This window comes from Dipodomys merriami, unplaced genomic scaffold, assembly GCF_024711535.1.
Source record: "Dipodomys merriami isolate MVZ:Mamm:240054 unplaced genomic scaffold, mDipMer1.0.p SCAF_31, whole genome shotgun sequence".
Classification (NCBI taxonomy): Eukaryota; Metazoa; Chordata; class Mammalia; order Rodentia; family Heteromyidae; genus Dipodomys; species Dipodomys merriami.
Window position 1 is genome coordinate 16,621,217 of NW_027204604.1, and position 18,592 is coordinate 16,639,808.

General features: G+C 42.6%; 1 protein-coding gene across 1 annotated transcript in view; it reads right to left on the bottom strand.

Annotated features, from left to right (window-relative positions):
- Nucleotides 1-7,671, bottom strand: part of LOC138841217 (complement factor H-like) — a 47,032-nt gene extending 39,361 nt beyond the window's left edge. Inside the window, exon 1 of the mRNA XM_070041893.1 lies at nucleotides 7,420-7,671. Within this exon, the coding sequence (XP_069897994.1) occupies nucleotides 7,420-7,477 (58 nt within the window). The 5' untranslated portion in view covers nucleotides 7,478-7,671. The remainder of the gene's footprint in view (nucleotides 1-7,419) is intronic.
- Nucleotides 7,672-18,592: the final 10,921 nt, after the last annotated feature.

An 18,592-nucleotide genomic window follows, 5' to 3' on the forward strand; every position in this document is an offset into this window, starting at 1 on the left:
GCACTTTGCCACATGAGCCAAGCCTCCAGCCCACTTATATGGTTTTATAATAACAGTATCATATTCTTCTATTCTAGAATTTCTGTTTAAAGGCAAGGCAGAGGAAATCAACAAAGCCAGATCCTTTGGTGGAACATATCCGTGTGAACACATTTTGCATTTCATCAACGTCCACAGTAGCCATATTTTATGAAGGGAGAAAATTGTTGCACTGGTCTGCCACGTGTACTGAGTTTTTGCTTTAAAGATTTCACGAAGTTTGAGCACATTGGTGTTAAGGAAACTGGGTAATGCAGGTCAACCAGCTCGTTTTCTGAACTAAACTTTTCTCCACTAGGTGGTGCTAGTATCCTAGCACAAAACGAACCTCCCCCCCACCAATCACTGCCATCATCCAAAGCCTGATGTTTTTGTTTTTGTTTACAATTGCATGCTCATGTTTTTGCATGGAAAATTACCCTTTAATTGCAGATTGAAATGTGGTGTTTTCCCCCCCCCCCTGCCGCCCCTTTCAACACTGAGATCTACTTCATGGTGTTCTGGTTACTGGAAAAAAATAAATTAAATTCCAAATAATAGATTCCAGCACCATGAGTAGAACATTATTTTCCACGACGATAACATTTTGATAAATTTGGTTCCTTTCCTTTTTTGATCCAATACAACAAAAGAACAATGCCGATTTTCCTATCAATGTAGTTGATTAAAATGATTTTTAAAAATTACAGCCACCCTCTACTCAAACTGGGAATTCATTCTCAGAGTTCAGCTCTCTGGCTTCCCAGGGGTGTATGATTCTTTGCTAGTCATAATCACGTTTCCAAATAACATCCGTATACTCTCAGTATACTCTAATTCTTGCTTTTGTGAATTTAATTACTTTAAGAAAGCAAAAGATATAACTAAGAGCCACCTCTGATTTTCATAGTTGGTAGAACAATTTTTTATTACATGCCAGTGTAATAAAATTCCACACCCTTTTGTCTAGCTTTGTACGAATCACTAATTCATCGAGGACTATCGACCTGTGACAGAGCAAAAATGCTGGGATTGAACTGTCACAGAATTGAGCTGTAACAATCATCAGCTGTAACAAACAACAACTGTTTGCACTCAGTGAAAACACACGGGGTACTAATTAGTCAATAATAAGTTATTTGGGCTGCAGTATCAAACTGTTGCACGTACGCACATCAACCTCACGTATGTGAATTAAAATGGCAGTCCTGAGAAGAGCATGGATGAGGCTCAGCAAACAGGAAGCAGAGCAAGGCTTTTTAAAAAGCACAAAATGTTTTGGAAAGTATGTTCCTAAAACTTAACAACAACAAAAAAGAAACAGCAAAAGCCTCCTGTTTCCAGTTGTAAGTTAATGAGTGCACACACTCTCTCATGTGGAGATATTTACTGGGATTTAGCAGTGACTCTTGCATTCTATGTGTTTGCAATCATTTAAGTACCAATTAGTTTTGTTTATAGAACACTACTTGGTGAACTTTTATTCCCTGGCCTTTGTTTGCCAATTTCAAATTATTTTTGCTTCAGGAATAAGAACTGTGAATAGAGCTAACAGCAGACGAGAATCTTCTGTGTTAGCTTGAGGGAGATGGTTTTATAATCTCAGTTGAAGTAAAAAACAAATGCAGTTGGAAATTTTTAAATCACAATTGTTTCTATTTTCTAAATCTTAAAGTTCTGTCATTGACATACATACACACAGGGTTAATTATGTTGAATGTTTATGTATTTCAAAATTTTTGTGTGTATGCGGGTCTCAGGGCTTGAACTTAGGACCTGGGCCCCTGGTCCTGGAGCATTTTTATGCTTGGGGTGAGTGCTTTACAGGCATGAACCACAGCTCTACTTCGGGTTTTCTGGTGGTTCATTGGGGATAAGAGTCTCATGGACTTGTCTGCCTGGGCTGGCTTCAAACTAAGATCTCAGATCTCAGTGCTAGGATTACAGGTGTGAGTCAGGAGTTCCTAGTTCCTTTACAAATTTGTCATGGTGAAGAAGAGCAAGACAATGATTGGAAACCACAGAGAGTAGGTGGGAGAGCAGGTAATTCCCCATGGAAATCGGGCAGAACAACAGGTATTTCGTAATGAGGGTTGAAACAAGTCCCTACCAGGATAGAGCTTGAAACTGCTTCAGAATCTAGTTTCTTGAAGTAATTGAAAAGCTTTTAGTGAAAGTTAGTGTCTGTCCCTGTCAGCACCCTAGCGTGCTAAACGGTTGCTATGTTTCCAGTGAGCTTTTGTTAGGCTTGACTGACAGTAAAAGGACCCCTTAAGTAGTCTGGGACAGGGACAGTTTAGCATGGGTGGGATCTTGAGAACACGGATTAAAAGAGAAAGGAAAGAGAAGCAAAACGGGGCACCCAGCTTTGCTCTATCACCCAACTTTGTCTCCTCAGTGTTACAGAGCTACTTCTGGTTCGTTAGGTGCACATCAGCGGTTCGTTCCCAGCTTTAGCAGCTGCCCTATCCTCCATCCATTCCCACCTTTACCACCCACGCTGTCCTCCTCATCTGCCTAACTCTTCAAACCCTACCCAGGAATACCAGCATGGTATACCTGTAGCCCCGTCACTGGAACATCATGAGTTCTAGGCCAGCTTGGGTTATGTGGCAAGAGCCTGAGTCAAACAAGCAACCAGCCTGGCCCAGGTGCCCTGGATCTTGACTGCTCTGTCTCTAACCAACTTGGCCCCTTGTGCTCACCCAGTGTTAGCTTCCTGACTTACCAGAAACAATCCTAGCCTCCTTTTGGCTTGTCTCGGGCATTTCTCCCTCTTTCTTTTCTAAGAAGCTACCATGTTTGGGGAAGTGGTTCTCATACTGCCTATGGCTTCGAAGTCACTGGGAAAGGAATGGCTGGGTGAAGGCGGGGAGCTGTGTGTGGGGGTGGGGCTGTCAGCACCCCTCCTTTGTAATCTGCAGGCGATCACGGAGTCATCCCCAGTGGCCCAGGTACAAGGTTAAAAGAAGAGCAGGAAACAGACCTACAGACGCTGCTGAAATTCCATCATCTGTGCCTTCCAAGCTTACATTTTTTTAAAGTTGGAAATCGCTTTAATTGAGCTTAAAAAAAAAAAAGAAAAAAACACAAGGAAAGAAAAGAAAAGAAAAACACCTTTTAGAAACCTTGGAGGAAACCTTTCCATAATCACTTTTCTATTATATATTTCCCATTAACAAGGTTTCTGAGGAACTAGACTTTCTAAGAATGTCAAAACAAATAAGAGTCCTCTACTGAGTCATTCTGTTCTCTGTATTATTTCAGCTGTTTTAGGTGTTTTCCCATTCAGTCACTTCACTTCCTCTGAGCCTTTTCTTTTCCCTTTGGTCCCCAACGATGCCTTGCAATTTTAAACTAAGATGTAACACATTCCCCTCCCCCCGCCCCCCCCCCATGACACCAGTCTCTCTGACGGAGCAATATGGTCTGAGCTTTGCAGAAGTTGGGAAAGAGGAGTCCGGCGCAGTATTAGTTAAACGCCCACAGAGTACAGACTTTGGCAGAATGGCAAAGGTCCAGGCAGGTGGGGTTGGGGTGCTGGTGGAAGAGAAGATTAGTCAGAAGGGTGGGGGAATTGGGGTGATTGCAAAAGAATCCGAAAGTCAGCAAATTAAAAAAAAAAAAGGGATCAGCCGGGTGGGTGGCTGTGGCTCACGCCGGTCATCCTAGCTACTCAGGAGGCTGAGATCTGAGGATCAAGGTTCAAAGCCAGCCTGGGCAGGAAAGTCCTTGAGACTCTTATCTCCAATAAACCATCAGAACACCAGAAGTGGTGCTGGGGCTCAAGTGGTAGAGCACTTGCCTTGAGCAAAAGAAGCTCAGGGGCAGAGCCCAGGCCCTGATGGCCAATGCTACCACCAACACAAAGGATTAATTTAGACATAGGGTCAGACCTCAGAACCAAAGACCGAAAATGAAGCGTATGTACTACACGGCTTTTAAACACATCACAGGAAATTTTACTTTAGGGAAACCTCAGTTTGCAATACTTCAATATTCGAGTTGGAATTTACAATTCTATGGGGGGGGCAAAAGAGCCACCTAGGCATATCATCATCATCATCACCATCATCATCATCACCGTCATCATCTTTAGCTAGTTATACAAAGGAGTTGACATTGAACAAAGCAGTCTAGCAATACAATGCATCTCGATCAACATCGCCCTTCAACCCTTTCACCCATCCATGCTCCCCTCCCCACCCCTTCCCTTGTCTGAATCCTGTGGGCTCTGGAGGTTCCTCACTCACTGCGTCTGCGTGCTGGCTCTCTTCCCGGACCCTCACGCCAAGCCCTGCCCGCTCCTGCCCCGGCCAGCCTGGAGGTGAGGTCCAGGAAAACTGCACCCCATCACGAGCATCTGCTGCTACCAGGGAGTCACCCAAACTCCCAGCAGACTTTGCAGGTGGATTCTCACTTCAACGCTCTTCAAGGATGCAATCAGAGGCTCTGTCCTTACAGTGGGGCCGGTGGGGCCGGGATTCTCCCAGTGGGTTTCAGGCATGGACATCATCCTCCCTCAGCTGAACCCCAGCCTAGGACGCAGCCAGGAAACCCTTCACCTGTGCATTCTGTGCATTCTGGGTCAGACAGCAGGGGAGCTTCACCATTTCATCCATTCCACCTCAGTCACCAGCTCAGCTCGCAACAGCCTGAAGCTGAATCTCGTTAGCGAATCAATTTCACCAAGCGGCCTCCCTGGGGTATTGACCTTGGATCACGCGCACCTGCTCTATCGTGTGCACCTGCTCCATCGTACTCTATCTTAACCTCCCTGCCTCCTCTCACTTCTTTTTAAGTGTTTTTGCGGGGTCTCAGTATACTGCTCTCCTCTGTGTGTATAATTAATATATATTATTAATATAATAGGCACATAGTACATACTATACAATCATATCATATAGTATATTTAACATGCATATTATATACTACGTAATACATATAAGATAATATAGGATTTATTATACAGATGTGATTTATTTATAACAGTCCCCTCCGTCACTGACTTTCCCTCTTCTGACCTACGGATGCTCCCCAAAGAGTCCCTTTTCACAGCCATACCACATTATTATTATTATTATTATTATTATTATTATTATTATTATTATTATTAGGGTCCGGTCGTGGGGCCTGACCTCTGGGCCTGGGCGCTGTCCCTCAGCTCTTCAGCTCAAGGCTAGCGCTCTACCACTGGAGCCACAGCGCCACTTACGGCTTTTTTCTTTTTTGCTTATGTGGTGCTGAGGAATTGAACCCAGGGCCTCATGCATGCAAGGCAAGCAGTCTACCACTGAGCCACCCTCCCAGCCCCACATTATTATTTTTTAGCTCTAGATTCTTCATATGACCAAAAAAATGCACTGTTCTAAATGAGTGTTTGTTTATAATATTTAACACCAACCTGCTTCTGCATTAACGTTGGAAAACGTCTTGCACTCAAAATAATGTAACAGTTACCAAAACATATGGTCTCTTTTCTCAGACTGAAATGGAATCCCTCGGTCTTTGAACTACAATGGTCTTGCCTCACCTCAAAGGACATTTTGGCCTCTAAAATGTAAGGACCAGAAAACATATAACCCACAAGGACTGAAACACATACAAAGCATGAGAACTAGGAAACATCTCTTTCCATACAGCACAGCCAGTGTTTGCTTAGGCGTGATTCAGCATAGTTTTCATTTGTTCTCTGCAATTATCCAGGAATTTGTAGACTTTGGCCTAATTTTATCAAATATTCAATTATCAGACCTTAAATCTGAACGATCTATTTGAAAAGCTTGGTTATAATATGTTCCCTAAAGCTGAAGGCATATGTCTGGGTAGAGAAAATGTTATTCTGCACTTTGTCCTGGAAACCTGATCTGAATCTCAGAAGCCAGGACTTTGGACACACAGAAAGCCATTAATGTCCCTATGTAGCTAAGACTGAAAAAAATAATGCAATCTTTCTCTCTCTTTCTCTCTCTCACACACACACATCTATCTATCTATCTATCTATCTATCTATCTATCTATCTATCTATCTATCTATCTATCTATCTATCTATCTATCTATCTCAAAGGTAGTACTTGATATATAAGAAGGAGAAAGCAAAGAGGAAGCTGTATTTACAGATTCTTCCTGTTAGCTATTGTAATTCTTCCTTCCTTTCCTTTCCTTTCTGTTTTTTTAACCAGGGCAGAAGAACATTTTCAGCTGCTGTATTTCCTGTCTAGGTATGTAATGGAGATTGGGCTAACTCAAGGCCTTCTTCCCTCAACGTTTCACCATAGTATCAGTGTGGAGTGTGGGAAATAAACGTAGCAGCAAGTACTGAAGTGTGGGTGATTACTTGCAGTGCTCCAGGTCCTCGGTGGGTGCAGGTTCGGAGGGGTGTGACAGTTGGCTGGGACTGTTGACAACCACCACGTTTTGTGGCAGAGGCTATGTGCCAAGCAGGGAACAAAACCAGAGTCCAGTGTCCACGGAAAATTCGCGGAATGGGCTCCACGGCATGTGCAGTTTACATGCATTCACACGCATTCTATCACAGTACGTTGTTTAGGTGGGAAGTTTGATGAGGTTACAATTCCTGCATCATCATTTGGCATTAAGAGTCAGTTACATGTTTGATAACTAGTTTCTGGTGCTAAACAAGGAAAGCAAAGTTTCTGTGAGGATAAAATTGTTCCTCTCTTGAGAACTGTTGACATAATTAAATTATTGTCAGTTTAAAATTTGATTTATAAATACAAAAGCCTGCTTTCAGATGCAGCTATGTGTTACCGTCTACAGGAAACAAAAGACCAAGTCAAGAGTTCCAGTTACAGATCTTGTACTATGTTTCAGATGTCCAGTTGATACAATCTTCCCATTCTAATACAATCCCAGCTTTTCTACAAGACTGTGAAGGCCAAGATGATATCATTTATAAATAATGACTCTTTGAAGGTGAGTGAAAATGATATGTGAACAAAATCAGTTCCTTCTACCATTTGAAGACGTATTGGCTGTGCATTGACATCTGTCTTAATACCCTCCGGTTAAGCATTTTGTTGAAACTTCTAAGCCAGAAGAAAAAAAAACAACGAGATTGCACTTTGCAATTCCAAGGTAAATGATCATGCTTGATTACAGTTTCCACAAACATTTCTTACAGCACTCTCTGAAGTAACGCACGAAATAAAACAATGAGGGGCAATCATCTCTGTCAGCTCAACAAGCAAGCTACTTTATGTTTTAGCCTGAATGTCAAAAGCCAATCAGATCGTACGCTAGAGACCAACAATTAAATCACATTTGTTTTCAAGATAAAAGCTTAGGGATCACTGTGAAAAAACGCCATCCACAAATGTTTCATGAGATAGTTGAGGGGAGGAAAAGAAACCCAAAAAGGTTTTCTCCTTTCATCTTACCTTGTGCCACACAAACAGCCCATAATATAAACCAAACGATCTCAGCCGGTGTTCTCATGGCGGTCTTCAGAGGGACATTTAGCAGAGAGCTCTCAGGGTACAGCTCTCGGCCCAGAGAAGTTTTGATTAGTGTAGCAAAATACTTGCTTCAAAAGGAAGTCGAAGCCCAGTGTAGGAAGCAGGGATTACTAAATACTCCACCCACCAGAGACTTCTGCAAAGTAAACGGAAAAAAAAAGTCACCCACAGCCGGGGCAGCCCTGGTGTCTGAGCCCAGCCCTGTGACCGGCTGGTGTGTGTGCACCGCATGACCTGCTCTTGGCACAGTGCTGGTGGAGGGGGGGGGGTGGCGGGGGTTGATGGTGTGTTGAAATGAATTCAGGGTTCTGGGAATACTGTGAGCTTGTGGAAGACAGTCTCTGGATTTCCTAAAACCTGCCAGTTGTGCTAAATGAGTCGAAGGGTGTGCAAACCACAGACCAGAAATAATGGAAGCGCTTTGAAAAAAGAAAAACAATCCTTGCCCAAAGGACTTGAGCTCAGGCAAAGTTTTCACAATCAACAAACATCAAGGCCTTTCTGTAGCTTTGCCAAGAATGCACTGTGCGGGCACTGCTGGGGTGGGAGAGGGGGGCAGGTAAGGGGGGGAGGGGACTGAGCTGAGGGAGGTGAGCGTTTTTCCAGTCATTCCTGACGTTTGTCTTCTACTGCTGTGATATGACAAGAACGTGGAGAAGTCACATTGTGAGAAGTTTTTTTATGAAACTTTGTCCCAAAGACCAGCAGCCCGCAAACACACTTCGCACTGCCAGGAAACTGAGCCCTGAAGGCCTGACCGGAAAGGAACCCACACAATACCAACAAACCAGCTCAGCTCCAGTGGAGAGCTGAAGTGGAACTCCATGGGGAGGGGGGGGGATCAGGAGCCAAGGGACAAACCCAGAGACACCTGAGCTTGGTCCCGGCCTAAATAGTGTGAGGGTCAGGGGTCAAGGGCACAGGAAACTGGAGTCCCAGGCATGACAGGTTTAGTAGCCTATCATCCAAATTGTCCCCTGCCCCCCAGGGATTCAGGTACACCCATCCCCTGGGGGGGTGTTTCCTTCCCCTACCCCGCACCAGTGTGGCCAAAATGGCCGGCCAGACCCGCTCTCCCCAAGATTCAGAGCACTGTCCACGCAAAGCTCTCCTAAGGCTATAGTGTCTGCATTTCCCCTAAGCAGAGCTCTCCTAGCTCCCCTTGAGCCAGGCAGCTACATTCAGTGAATGGCCTCTCTTGCCTCTGGGGTTTTTAGCACCTCCTCACCTCTCTACTTGCGCCCTGCCTCTTGACATTAGCCTGCGAAAGCCTCCAAAGGTGTTCCTCAGCAGGCCCCTGTCCCATCCCATACAAAAGGAAGGTGATCATCTAACCATCAAGAAGCTTAAATGCAAGAGGGAGGGAGGGAGGGGGGAGGGAAGGGATAGTGGGAGAATAACAAAGGAGGGGGAACAAGGCTCCACAAGAAATGTACTCATGACCTCGCTCTTGTAACGGCTGCCCCTCAGTACAGCATCCTTACAATAAAATAACATTAACAAAACCAGAAAGTCTAAGTAATTGTAGTAAGCATCTCTGTGTGTGCTTGAAATGGACATAAGCCAATGTTAATTGTGACTTTGAGTAACACTCAGGTCCTCACTCTTGCTAGGCAGATACTCTACCCCTGGAGCAACACCTTGCGTCATCTTTGCTCCTTGTTATTTTCTTGACAGGGTCTTCTTTCTCAGAAGACCACCCAGGCCTGTGATCCTCCTATTTATGCTTTCTGTACTTGCCGAAATGACAGGTGTGCACAATCACACCTAACTTTTTCTGTTGAGATCTCTTGAATGTTTTTTTTCTGGGCTGGTCTCCCACACAGCCAGATTGACACCTAACTGATTGAAATGGTATCTTAGGAACTTTTTGCTTGGGCTGGCTTCAAACTGAAATGCACTTGATTTCAGCCTTCCCAAGTCGCTAGGATAACAGGCAGGAGCTACCCTTCCCAGCTTTAACAGTGACCTTTTAGCCCTTATGCTAAAGATGATAATTGCTTTACATGTCACCATTAAAGGACTGGAGTGCTATAAATATGACTGGTATTACTTGTGCTATTCAGCTTCATACCCTCACATGGTGCATGTTAATGATTAGCAGCCTTTTGTTTGAGCTGAGGAAACTTCCTTTAACAGTATTGGTGAAGCAAGACTTGTGGTGATGGATTTCCTTAGCCTTTGCTTTACACAGGGAAAGTGATTTCTCCCTGAAGCCTTTTTAAAGTACTGAAAACAAAACGCTGCCAACCTAGAACTCTCTATTCAGAAACAAAACCAAAACCAAAAACCTGTAAGGAACAAAACTTAGAGTCATTTCAGATATAGAAAAGCCAACTAAATTCATTAGCAGCTAAGCCACGCTACAAAAAAAAATAAAAAATAAAAAAGATATAAGACTGTAACAATGACTGACAAGAAATGTCCTCATTCCCTTACTGACTGATGTAACATAACCTCTCTGTACAGCATCTTTACAAGAAAATGATACAGGAAGAATTCAGGCAGAAGGAAAATGAGACAATGTGGAAATCTAGATCTCACAGTGGAGATTGCAGCGATCTAGTTTATTCTATGTTGGTAACCTTTCAAAAGGTTCTTTATGTCAAGTTTTGGAATGGGTTCTTTCTAGTTCTTCCTGAGAGCCCAGTAGTCCATGGAATGGGGGCCTCTGGTGATGGGCGGATAATGCAGGCCATTTCTGCCAGGGTGAATGTTTCTGTAAGGCAGTGCCCCATGAGGGGACAGAAGTGGCTTCATTTCCCACAGGTTGACCTTGGTATCTATTTGAAAGAGCAGCTAGAGATCATCAAAAACTCTGAGCAAGGGTGCTGGTAGGTACACCGGACAGTGAGTCAGTCACTTTTGTCATGATGGATGTTAAATAGCAAGAGTGACACGTGGAGATCTGGTCATCAGCCCCTCCATATGTGATGTGTACATTTTGACTTGTCAGGCTTGAACTTTTCTGTCCATGTGTGTGTGGCCCCCAGCATGGGGAGATTGCCTTTCACACAAGCAGAGATACAATAGAGCTTCAAACACACAAGAGCAGTGTGGAGTCCAGTGTGCTGTATGTTACGAATTCAAACCATAAACAACCTATAATTTTCTGATTTTAGGTCAGATTTTTCCTCTGCTACTGATTCAGATGTGTAATGGTCTCCTTTCTCTCCTTGTAGAACGATCTGGAAATTTCCTGGTGACTTGTTATCTTTCCTTTTTTTCCTCATCCTCTATCTCTCCTTTTGAGCACATGGGAAACAATACCCATGATTTCTACTGTAACACAAGATAAAGATAAATGCCATCTTTTCTGCTTTATCTTGGAACATCTCCCTACTTACATGATGAAGAGAGCCTCGCTTCCTCCTTAGGAGGACAATGGCTTTACTTCTTCCCAAAGAGACACCACTAACTGGGCCAATCTACTAATTTGCACAAAAGTGAAGAGCAGTGACTTATTGCACTGAAAATGCACAAGTTCTTTGCACATTATCAGGTATGTTTCTAAAATTAGATTGGGAGATCTTTAAGTAATTGAGCCATGAAGAAAAAGGAGGAGTAGGAGGAGGAGGAGGAGGAGGAGGAGGAGGAGGAGGAGGAGGAGGAGGAGGAGGAGGAGGAGGAGGAGGAGGAGGAGTAAGAGGAGGAGGAGGAGAAAAAGAAAAGGAGGAGGAGGAAGAGGAAGAAGGGGAAAGAGGGAGGAAAAAGAAGAGGAGGAGGTGCTCAGTGACTGCCCCTCCTCCACCATCTCCCCTTTCACACTAGCTCCTTGTCTCCTAGGCTCCTAGTCAGGTGTCCTACATACACAACATAGCCAATTGTGGAGCTTTAAACTCTTTTTTTTTTTTTTTGGTCCAGTCGTGGGGCCTGAACTCTGGGCCTGGGCACTGTCCCTCAGCTCTTCAGCTCAAGGCTAGCGCTCTACCACTTGAGCCACAACGCCACTTCCGGCTTTTTTCTTTTTGCTTATGTGGTGCTGAGGAATCAAACCCAGGGCCTCAGGCATGCAAGGCAAGCGCTCTACCACTGAGCCACCTTCCCAGCCCCTGGAGCTTTAAACTCTTACGGGACACATTTGGGATTTGTTTTCTGCCCGGGGAAGCTGAGTTTAAGCAAGGTTCATGTGACTTGCCCATGTTAGCAGCAGCATTGAGGTTTGAGCCAACTGTCTGATTCCACAGCCGCTCTGGGCAGAGAAAAACTTTTCAAGCTGGTCCTTTCAGTCTAACAACAGACTTGGAGAGACACAATTTAGTAATTTGTGTAATGACAGTAGAATATAACTGCATTTCCAAAGTTATTTTTCCAATAATATCTAATAAATTATGCATAGTAGCATATCAGATAGAGGTAAATGTTTCTTAGGAAACATAAAATACTTTGCCGTTGACTCACCATTAGCGAGTGACTGGAACTAAATGGTTAATAATCATTTAGTAGTTGGAAGCAAATGTCTAATTAGTCAGCTAAAATAGTCCATTAGTTTGTTCTATATGTCAAGCTTACATGAACCTCAAATTCAAAATGACTCTTGAATATTCTCATTAAAATTTTGATGGACATTATTTCATCTGTGTTTTCTCCTGAGAATAAAGAACTCTGTTTCCTTAGTTCTAATTATTAAGTCACTGAGCAAAAAGAAAAAATATTAAACAAACACTAAAATGATACTGGGTACATGACTAGCTTTAGGAAATTAGATGTAGGATTGCATCAACATTATCAAAAAACATTGTGGCTATTGCTAGTACCATTGTTAAAATTGAATGCTACTAAAAATTCCAATTTGTTTGTAATATGCTACCTAGATTCCTATTTAATAAAAATCAACAAAAGAGGGAAGGAAACAGAATTCCATTTACAAAGTACCTCTCAGCAATAATTTTAAAGTGTATTCCAAAGTTCTTTTAATACAGATGCCATAACTTGAGAATAAATCCATACCACAGTCCCAATAAAAGAGCATATTCTTCATTGAGACTATCCTTAATAATAGATAGTTTTATTTTTCTTGGCAAGGCAAATGATTAGAAATTAATGTGAATGCCCAAATTGTGAAGATTCCTTTAGATGACATATAAAAATGACTTTAAAATTGTTCACAAATGAAAATAGTCATTTCCTAAAAAAATTATGATTGAGCAGATGAATAAAATACCCATTTTTTCTCATTTGTTATCTAGTTCCATCTCTCTCAGCCATGGTCCAAAGTCGAGCTAATTGTAATGATTTATTTTGTGGGAGACAGGACAAGAATGAGCATTTTTAGACTGATATCTTAAAATGATTAAAGAATTAGATTTTAGAAAGAAGTTAATAGAGGAAAGGGCTGGCTATGGTACGACATTTGCACTGTGAGGTTGGCCATAGATACCTTCTTTTGTCATTGAAAATGAGTTGTGCATCTTAAATATATAGTTTTCACATGTCAATTCTCGGTTGATGGATGAGTTTTAAAGAGAACAAACACAAACAAGGTTGAAAGTCCATTGAACTTATTGCCTTGAAGATATAATGGTTGCTATTAGTTCTAAGTCTGCTAACAGTAATGTCCAATCTATTAGCTTCCAGCTTCCATGTAGCCATATAGCCATATTTGTCTAGGTTTTACGTTATTTTAAGAGTGAATCACATATTGACCTTAGCAACATGACATAGCACAGCATCCTGGCTCTCTCTGCACATGATGCTGGCTGCAAAGACAGCTGGGTTAGATGACACAGCAGAAAATGGAAAGAAAGATAAAAAAGGGGGGAGAAAAAGAGAGAAATACCTCTTCAAGATGAACTTCACTGTGAAAATGAATGTATGTAATAATGTTAACCAAAATACATGGAGGAAGATTTCTAAAATAAAAAGTACATTTGTGAGACCACAGACACTACCCATTTTTATGTGGCAAGATGTTCTAAAGTGTTGCCAGAGAATGGTAGCCTAATGGTGCAAACCTCAATAGTAGATAAAAGCATGCCTTGTACTATAGCCTTGCAAAATGGCTTAGTATAAAACCTTTAAGTAATTGTTAAGAGGAAAGGTATTTTTTCATTGCTTAATATTTTCTTGAACTAATGGCTTATGATTTTAGAGTGAATCACTCTATCTTTGCTTAGTTATTTGTAATTGAGATCTTCCTTTTGTGCCTCTAAGACAGTGTTCTTGGAATCCTCAAATCCTGCAGTCTTTTAAGACTTTTCTATGCATGAGTTCGTCGTGATTGCTATAACAAAGCACCCGGTAGTAGGTGCTTAAAAACAACAGAGATTATTTCCTCCCTGGGAGGAGAATTGACAGAGGTCAGGTAATTTGTAGGGCTGTACTGCCTCTGAAGGGCCTGATGAGAACCATTCATTTCCCATGGGTGGTGCCAGCTGTCACTCATCACCCCTTGGTTTGCAGCAGTACCATTGCAATATGTGACCTTCCCTTGGGCTCTTGGTGCTTCTTTCTGAAAGACATGCCATCTCCTATAACTCAATCTTAACCTGATCAAGTTTGCAAACACCACAACACCACATTCACAGTTACTGGAGATCAAGGTAGAACATTCTTTTTTTTTGGGTCCGGTCGTGGGGCCTGAACTCTGGGCCTGGGCGCTGTCCCTCAGCTCTTCAGCTCAAGGCTAGTGCTCTACCACTTGAGCCACAGTGTCACTTCCAGCTTTTTGTCTTTTTGCTTATGTGGTGCTGAGGAATCGACCCCAGGGCCTCAGGCATGCAAGGCAAGCGCTCTACCACTGAGCTACCTTCACAGCCCTCCTTATTTTTTTTGAAAGATACTATTATATTCCTTCTGCCTGAAGAAAATTGTCCAACAGTTCTTACAGATCTGTTAATGATGAATTCCCGGAGGTTTTCTATACCAAACTATTTCTTTCACTTTTGAAGGATAGTTTTGCTGGGTATACAATTTGGGGTTTCAGGAACAATCCTCCAACACTTTAAGTACTCTAGTCTTGCTTTTGGGGGTTTCTGATGAGAAGTCTGTCCAGATTCCATTATAATGGATGATAGCTACAACTGAGCAATTTGCTTGTAGCACATTGCACACCTGCCATCACATCTGATAGCAATAACCGGTTAACTTTAAATGAGGCCCAAATCCAAAGCACTATAGCAGTTATCTTGCAGGAATCCATTTGGATATAACAGAAAGAAATCAGAAAGATGGACCTGCTGGTTCTCCATCCGACAATTGGACAGAGGAGACTCAACACCTAATCCATGTCTTTGGATATTGCAGTTGGCATGCACCACATTTGGAAATGAGCTGTATTCTCTATGATGAGCTCAAATACAAACCAAATAATTTCTACAGGGAGCAACCTTGAAGGCAATCCAAAGATTACTACAAGTGTTACCGCCTCACCCTTCAGACTCAATGAAGCTGCAAACATCTTTATCCAGCCTACAGGTGGTTAAATCCTTGAGCAGAAGGGAGACAGTAACCCCCTGAACCCCTAGAATTCTGTGGAGTCTTTTTCCTGCTATGGGGCAACCATTTATTCAGATTTTCTCACCAAATAAAGCTATGTCACTCCAATGGTACCTATAGAAGGTGTGACCCTAAATAATTTATTTTTAAGATACAGACAGTATGGTTCACTATAAATCAGCCTGACTGTACAGATGATAAAGTCTATGGAATGAAGCACCATTCACAAGTAATGATAGATTGCCAACAGTTCACAGCACCGATTGTTTTGCAAAATGGTCTGTATATAAAACAGTGTTCTGGACTTAGACCACATCTTCCGAATATTCCAATATTTAACTACAGACTCCCTGGGGCAAAACTAAAAACCTAAAAAAATATAAGGTTATCGGTCATGTGTTCAGGGCGATCAGTCTCAAAATATACCTATAGGAGAATTACAAAGCATTTCCTCAAGTTATACATATGCAAACCCATATTACAAAAGCAAAAATACCCTAACTTCCAAGTAAAGCCATGTTGGGCAAGGAAAGGTGTGCCACTTCTCTGTAATCCACAGCTTACCATGAAATGCAGCAAATAATACAAACCACAAACCCAGGCTTATTAAAAAAAAAACTCCTTGCTGTTTGTGACCATGTAAGCAAGAATTTCTGCAGGGCTAACTGATCTAAAAGCCTTCGGATTCTTCTAAGTTCCACACGGCTGTATCTCCCATCCTGGCAATGCTCCTAGAAATGCATGAGTCAAGGAATGGAGGATTTCTGAAGGAAACTTGTTCCCTCCCTTGCTCTCATAACAGTATTGGCAAATAGGTGTAACGTCTTCCATTCCTGTGGGAATCTGCTGGGAGCTCAGAAGACACACAAACAATTTCTAAATGATTCCTTTAACCTCAGAAGAAAACAGCAGCAAAAGAGCCTATTGTTCCAGCAAGGATGCCAGAGAAGGTAGGAACTCAGTAATTGACTTTTCCCCCAATTCATTTGATGGATCTCTTCCTCCACTCTGCAGATGGCTTGCAATCTCATCATTCTTGACAAAGGACAACCATTCTTGACAAAGGACCTCCCGAAAGGAAGTTCAGGCTTTCTTTGGTTGGGAGACAGCTGGGAAGATAATTTTTTTTTCTATTTACTAGTAGCCTCAGATACCTTCTACTAATCTTCTGGGCAATGCCTCATGGTATGAATCACTAACAGGCTGGATATGCCACCTCCCCCTCCATCTAGCCTGGTGGTTTCTCACTCACGGATGCTCTGTTCCCTTCTTAGAAAATACTGTGCAATGCTCACGAGGAGGCTGGGGTGCAGACCCAGGGCAGAGGCCGCCATCTGCCAGCCAAGAGGCCAGGGAGGGCACCATCCGGACATACCTTCAGCTCATACCTCTAAGCTCAGCACTGTCTGCACTGGATTTCTGTTGTTATAGAGGAAAGCAAGGGGGGGTGGGGAAGAAGAGGGAGGGAAAGGAAAAGAGCCAAGTAGAGGAGAAAGGAAAGAGAGGGAAAGACAGGGAAGAGAGAGAGGAGGAGACAAGGAGGAAGAGACAAGAGAGGAGAGGGAGGGAAGGAGAGACAGAGAGGGGGGATGAGAGAGACTGAGAGAAGAGAGGTGAGTGGAAAGAGGAGAGAAGGAGGGAGGGAGGGACAGAGCTTCATTTGGTTCCTCCTTTAGGTGGCAAAGATCTGGCCCCACGCCTAGACCCATCTGAGCAAGCCCCGGAGGGGACTGGCAGCAGCATGTCTGCCAGACAAGCCTTCATCCATGGCACTGAGTCTGTAGACTTCGAACCCTCTTGTGCTCATTCCCTAGTGTTATTGTTGAGTTCTATCAATGTATCTTCTTATTAGATCAATTGTTCATTGTTAAACTTTATCAGAACCCGACACTTGTATATAACATGAAATGGTGACAAGGCTTGTGTTTCTCCTTCAGGGACTCGGTGCCAGGCCTCTCCTGTCCAGCAGGACCCCGAGGCCTGAATGCCAGCCATGCTCCCTGCCCACCTCGGATACCTACAAGAATTCAGGGACATCTCTGAATTAGCTTTGAAACTTTGGCTCAAGACCAACATATCTTCCGTGGTTTTATTACTATTCATCCTCCCTATTATTTTTAATCAGTTTTGTAAATATCTATATTCTGTCAAGGGATTTATTTCATTTGTGTGTCAAGTGCATTGTCACGCGATCTGTTTGTAGCAGTCTCATTGTCTGCTGAATCTTAACGTTTAAAGCCCACCCAGTTCTCTTGTTCAGTTTTGGTTCATGTTAATCTGACCAGAGATTTATCTATTTGATTAGTCACTTGAAATTAATCAATTTGGACTTTATTAAGGCTCACTGCTTCTTTACTGCAACAGCATTATGTTCTGTTCATATCTTTTATCTTCTTCATTTTCTTTGGGTGGGGTTAGCTCATTAGTTTTAATAGTTTTCAAATCTGAACATTTGTTGATGGGTTGTCTTTTATTTCTGTCTTTTGTCTCAGTTTTAATAACATATGTACAGAGGTGAGATTTTGTTCTATGTTCACATATCTTTTTGTTCTTCACTGGGTATCATATTTTCATTTACTTTAAAAAGATTTTCAGCAGTGCTCTCTGTACCTGTTCGGACTCATTCCACATGCTCTTTCCTTGAGCTCACATTAAAGTCTTATGAGGTCCCCGGCTTCTAGCCTCTGTTGCTCTTTTATGCAATTGGGTCTGTGTTGCATTCTGTCTGGTCACTCATAGCTTCAGATTTGCTTATTTATTTTCTTCTCTGGCTTTGAGACTTATGTAATTCTAGAACTTTAAGATTTTGGTTCTTTTACTTTCAAGCTGTAAGTCAAAATCCCCCATGTATTTAGTGATCTTTGATTGCCAAATCATTTTTTTCTTTATATGTGGAAATATGGAGGATTGTTTCTTGTGAAGAAAGAGACTTTCATTTGAGTCTACTACATTCTAAAAACCAGCCTCGCTTGTGAAATATCTTAGATAGCTCTAAGCTTCTCATTACAAGATAAAGTGGTAGTAATAAACAAATAAATCCATCCATCCAAACATCCATCCATCCATCCACCCATCCATCCATTCATCCACCCATCCATCCATCCATCCATCCATCCATCCATCCATCCATCCATCCACCCACCCATCCATCCATTCCTCCACCCACCCACCCACCCACCCACCCATCCATCCATCCATCCATCCATCCACCCACCCATCCATCCATTCCTCCACCCATCCATCCATCCATCCATCCATCCATTATTTTTAGTAAGGCATGGGTAGCATATGCCTGCCATCCAAAAACATTTTTTTTTCTGGGTCCGGTCGTGGTGCCTGAACTCTGGGCCTGGGCGCTGTCCCTCAGCTCTTCAGCTCAAGGCTAGTGCTCTACCACTTGAGCCACAGCACCACTTCTGGCTTTTTTCTTTTTGCTTATGTGGTGCTGAGGAATCGAACCCAGGGCCTTATGCTTGCAAGGCAAGTGCTCTACCACTGAGCCACCTTCCCAGCCCTCCAAAAATATTTTTGCTGTCCATCATTATATTAGGCTTATCATTTACTCAATCTTATTTTTATATCTCTATGCATGTATTGTTTTATGGCCTGTGCATTCCAAAAATAGCTCCTCTGCTGTGGCAATGTTAATTTTCACACC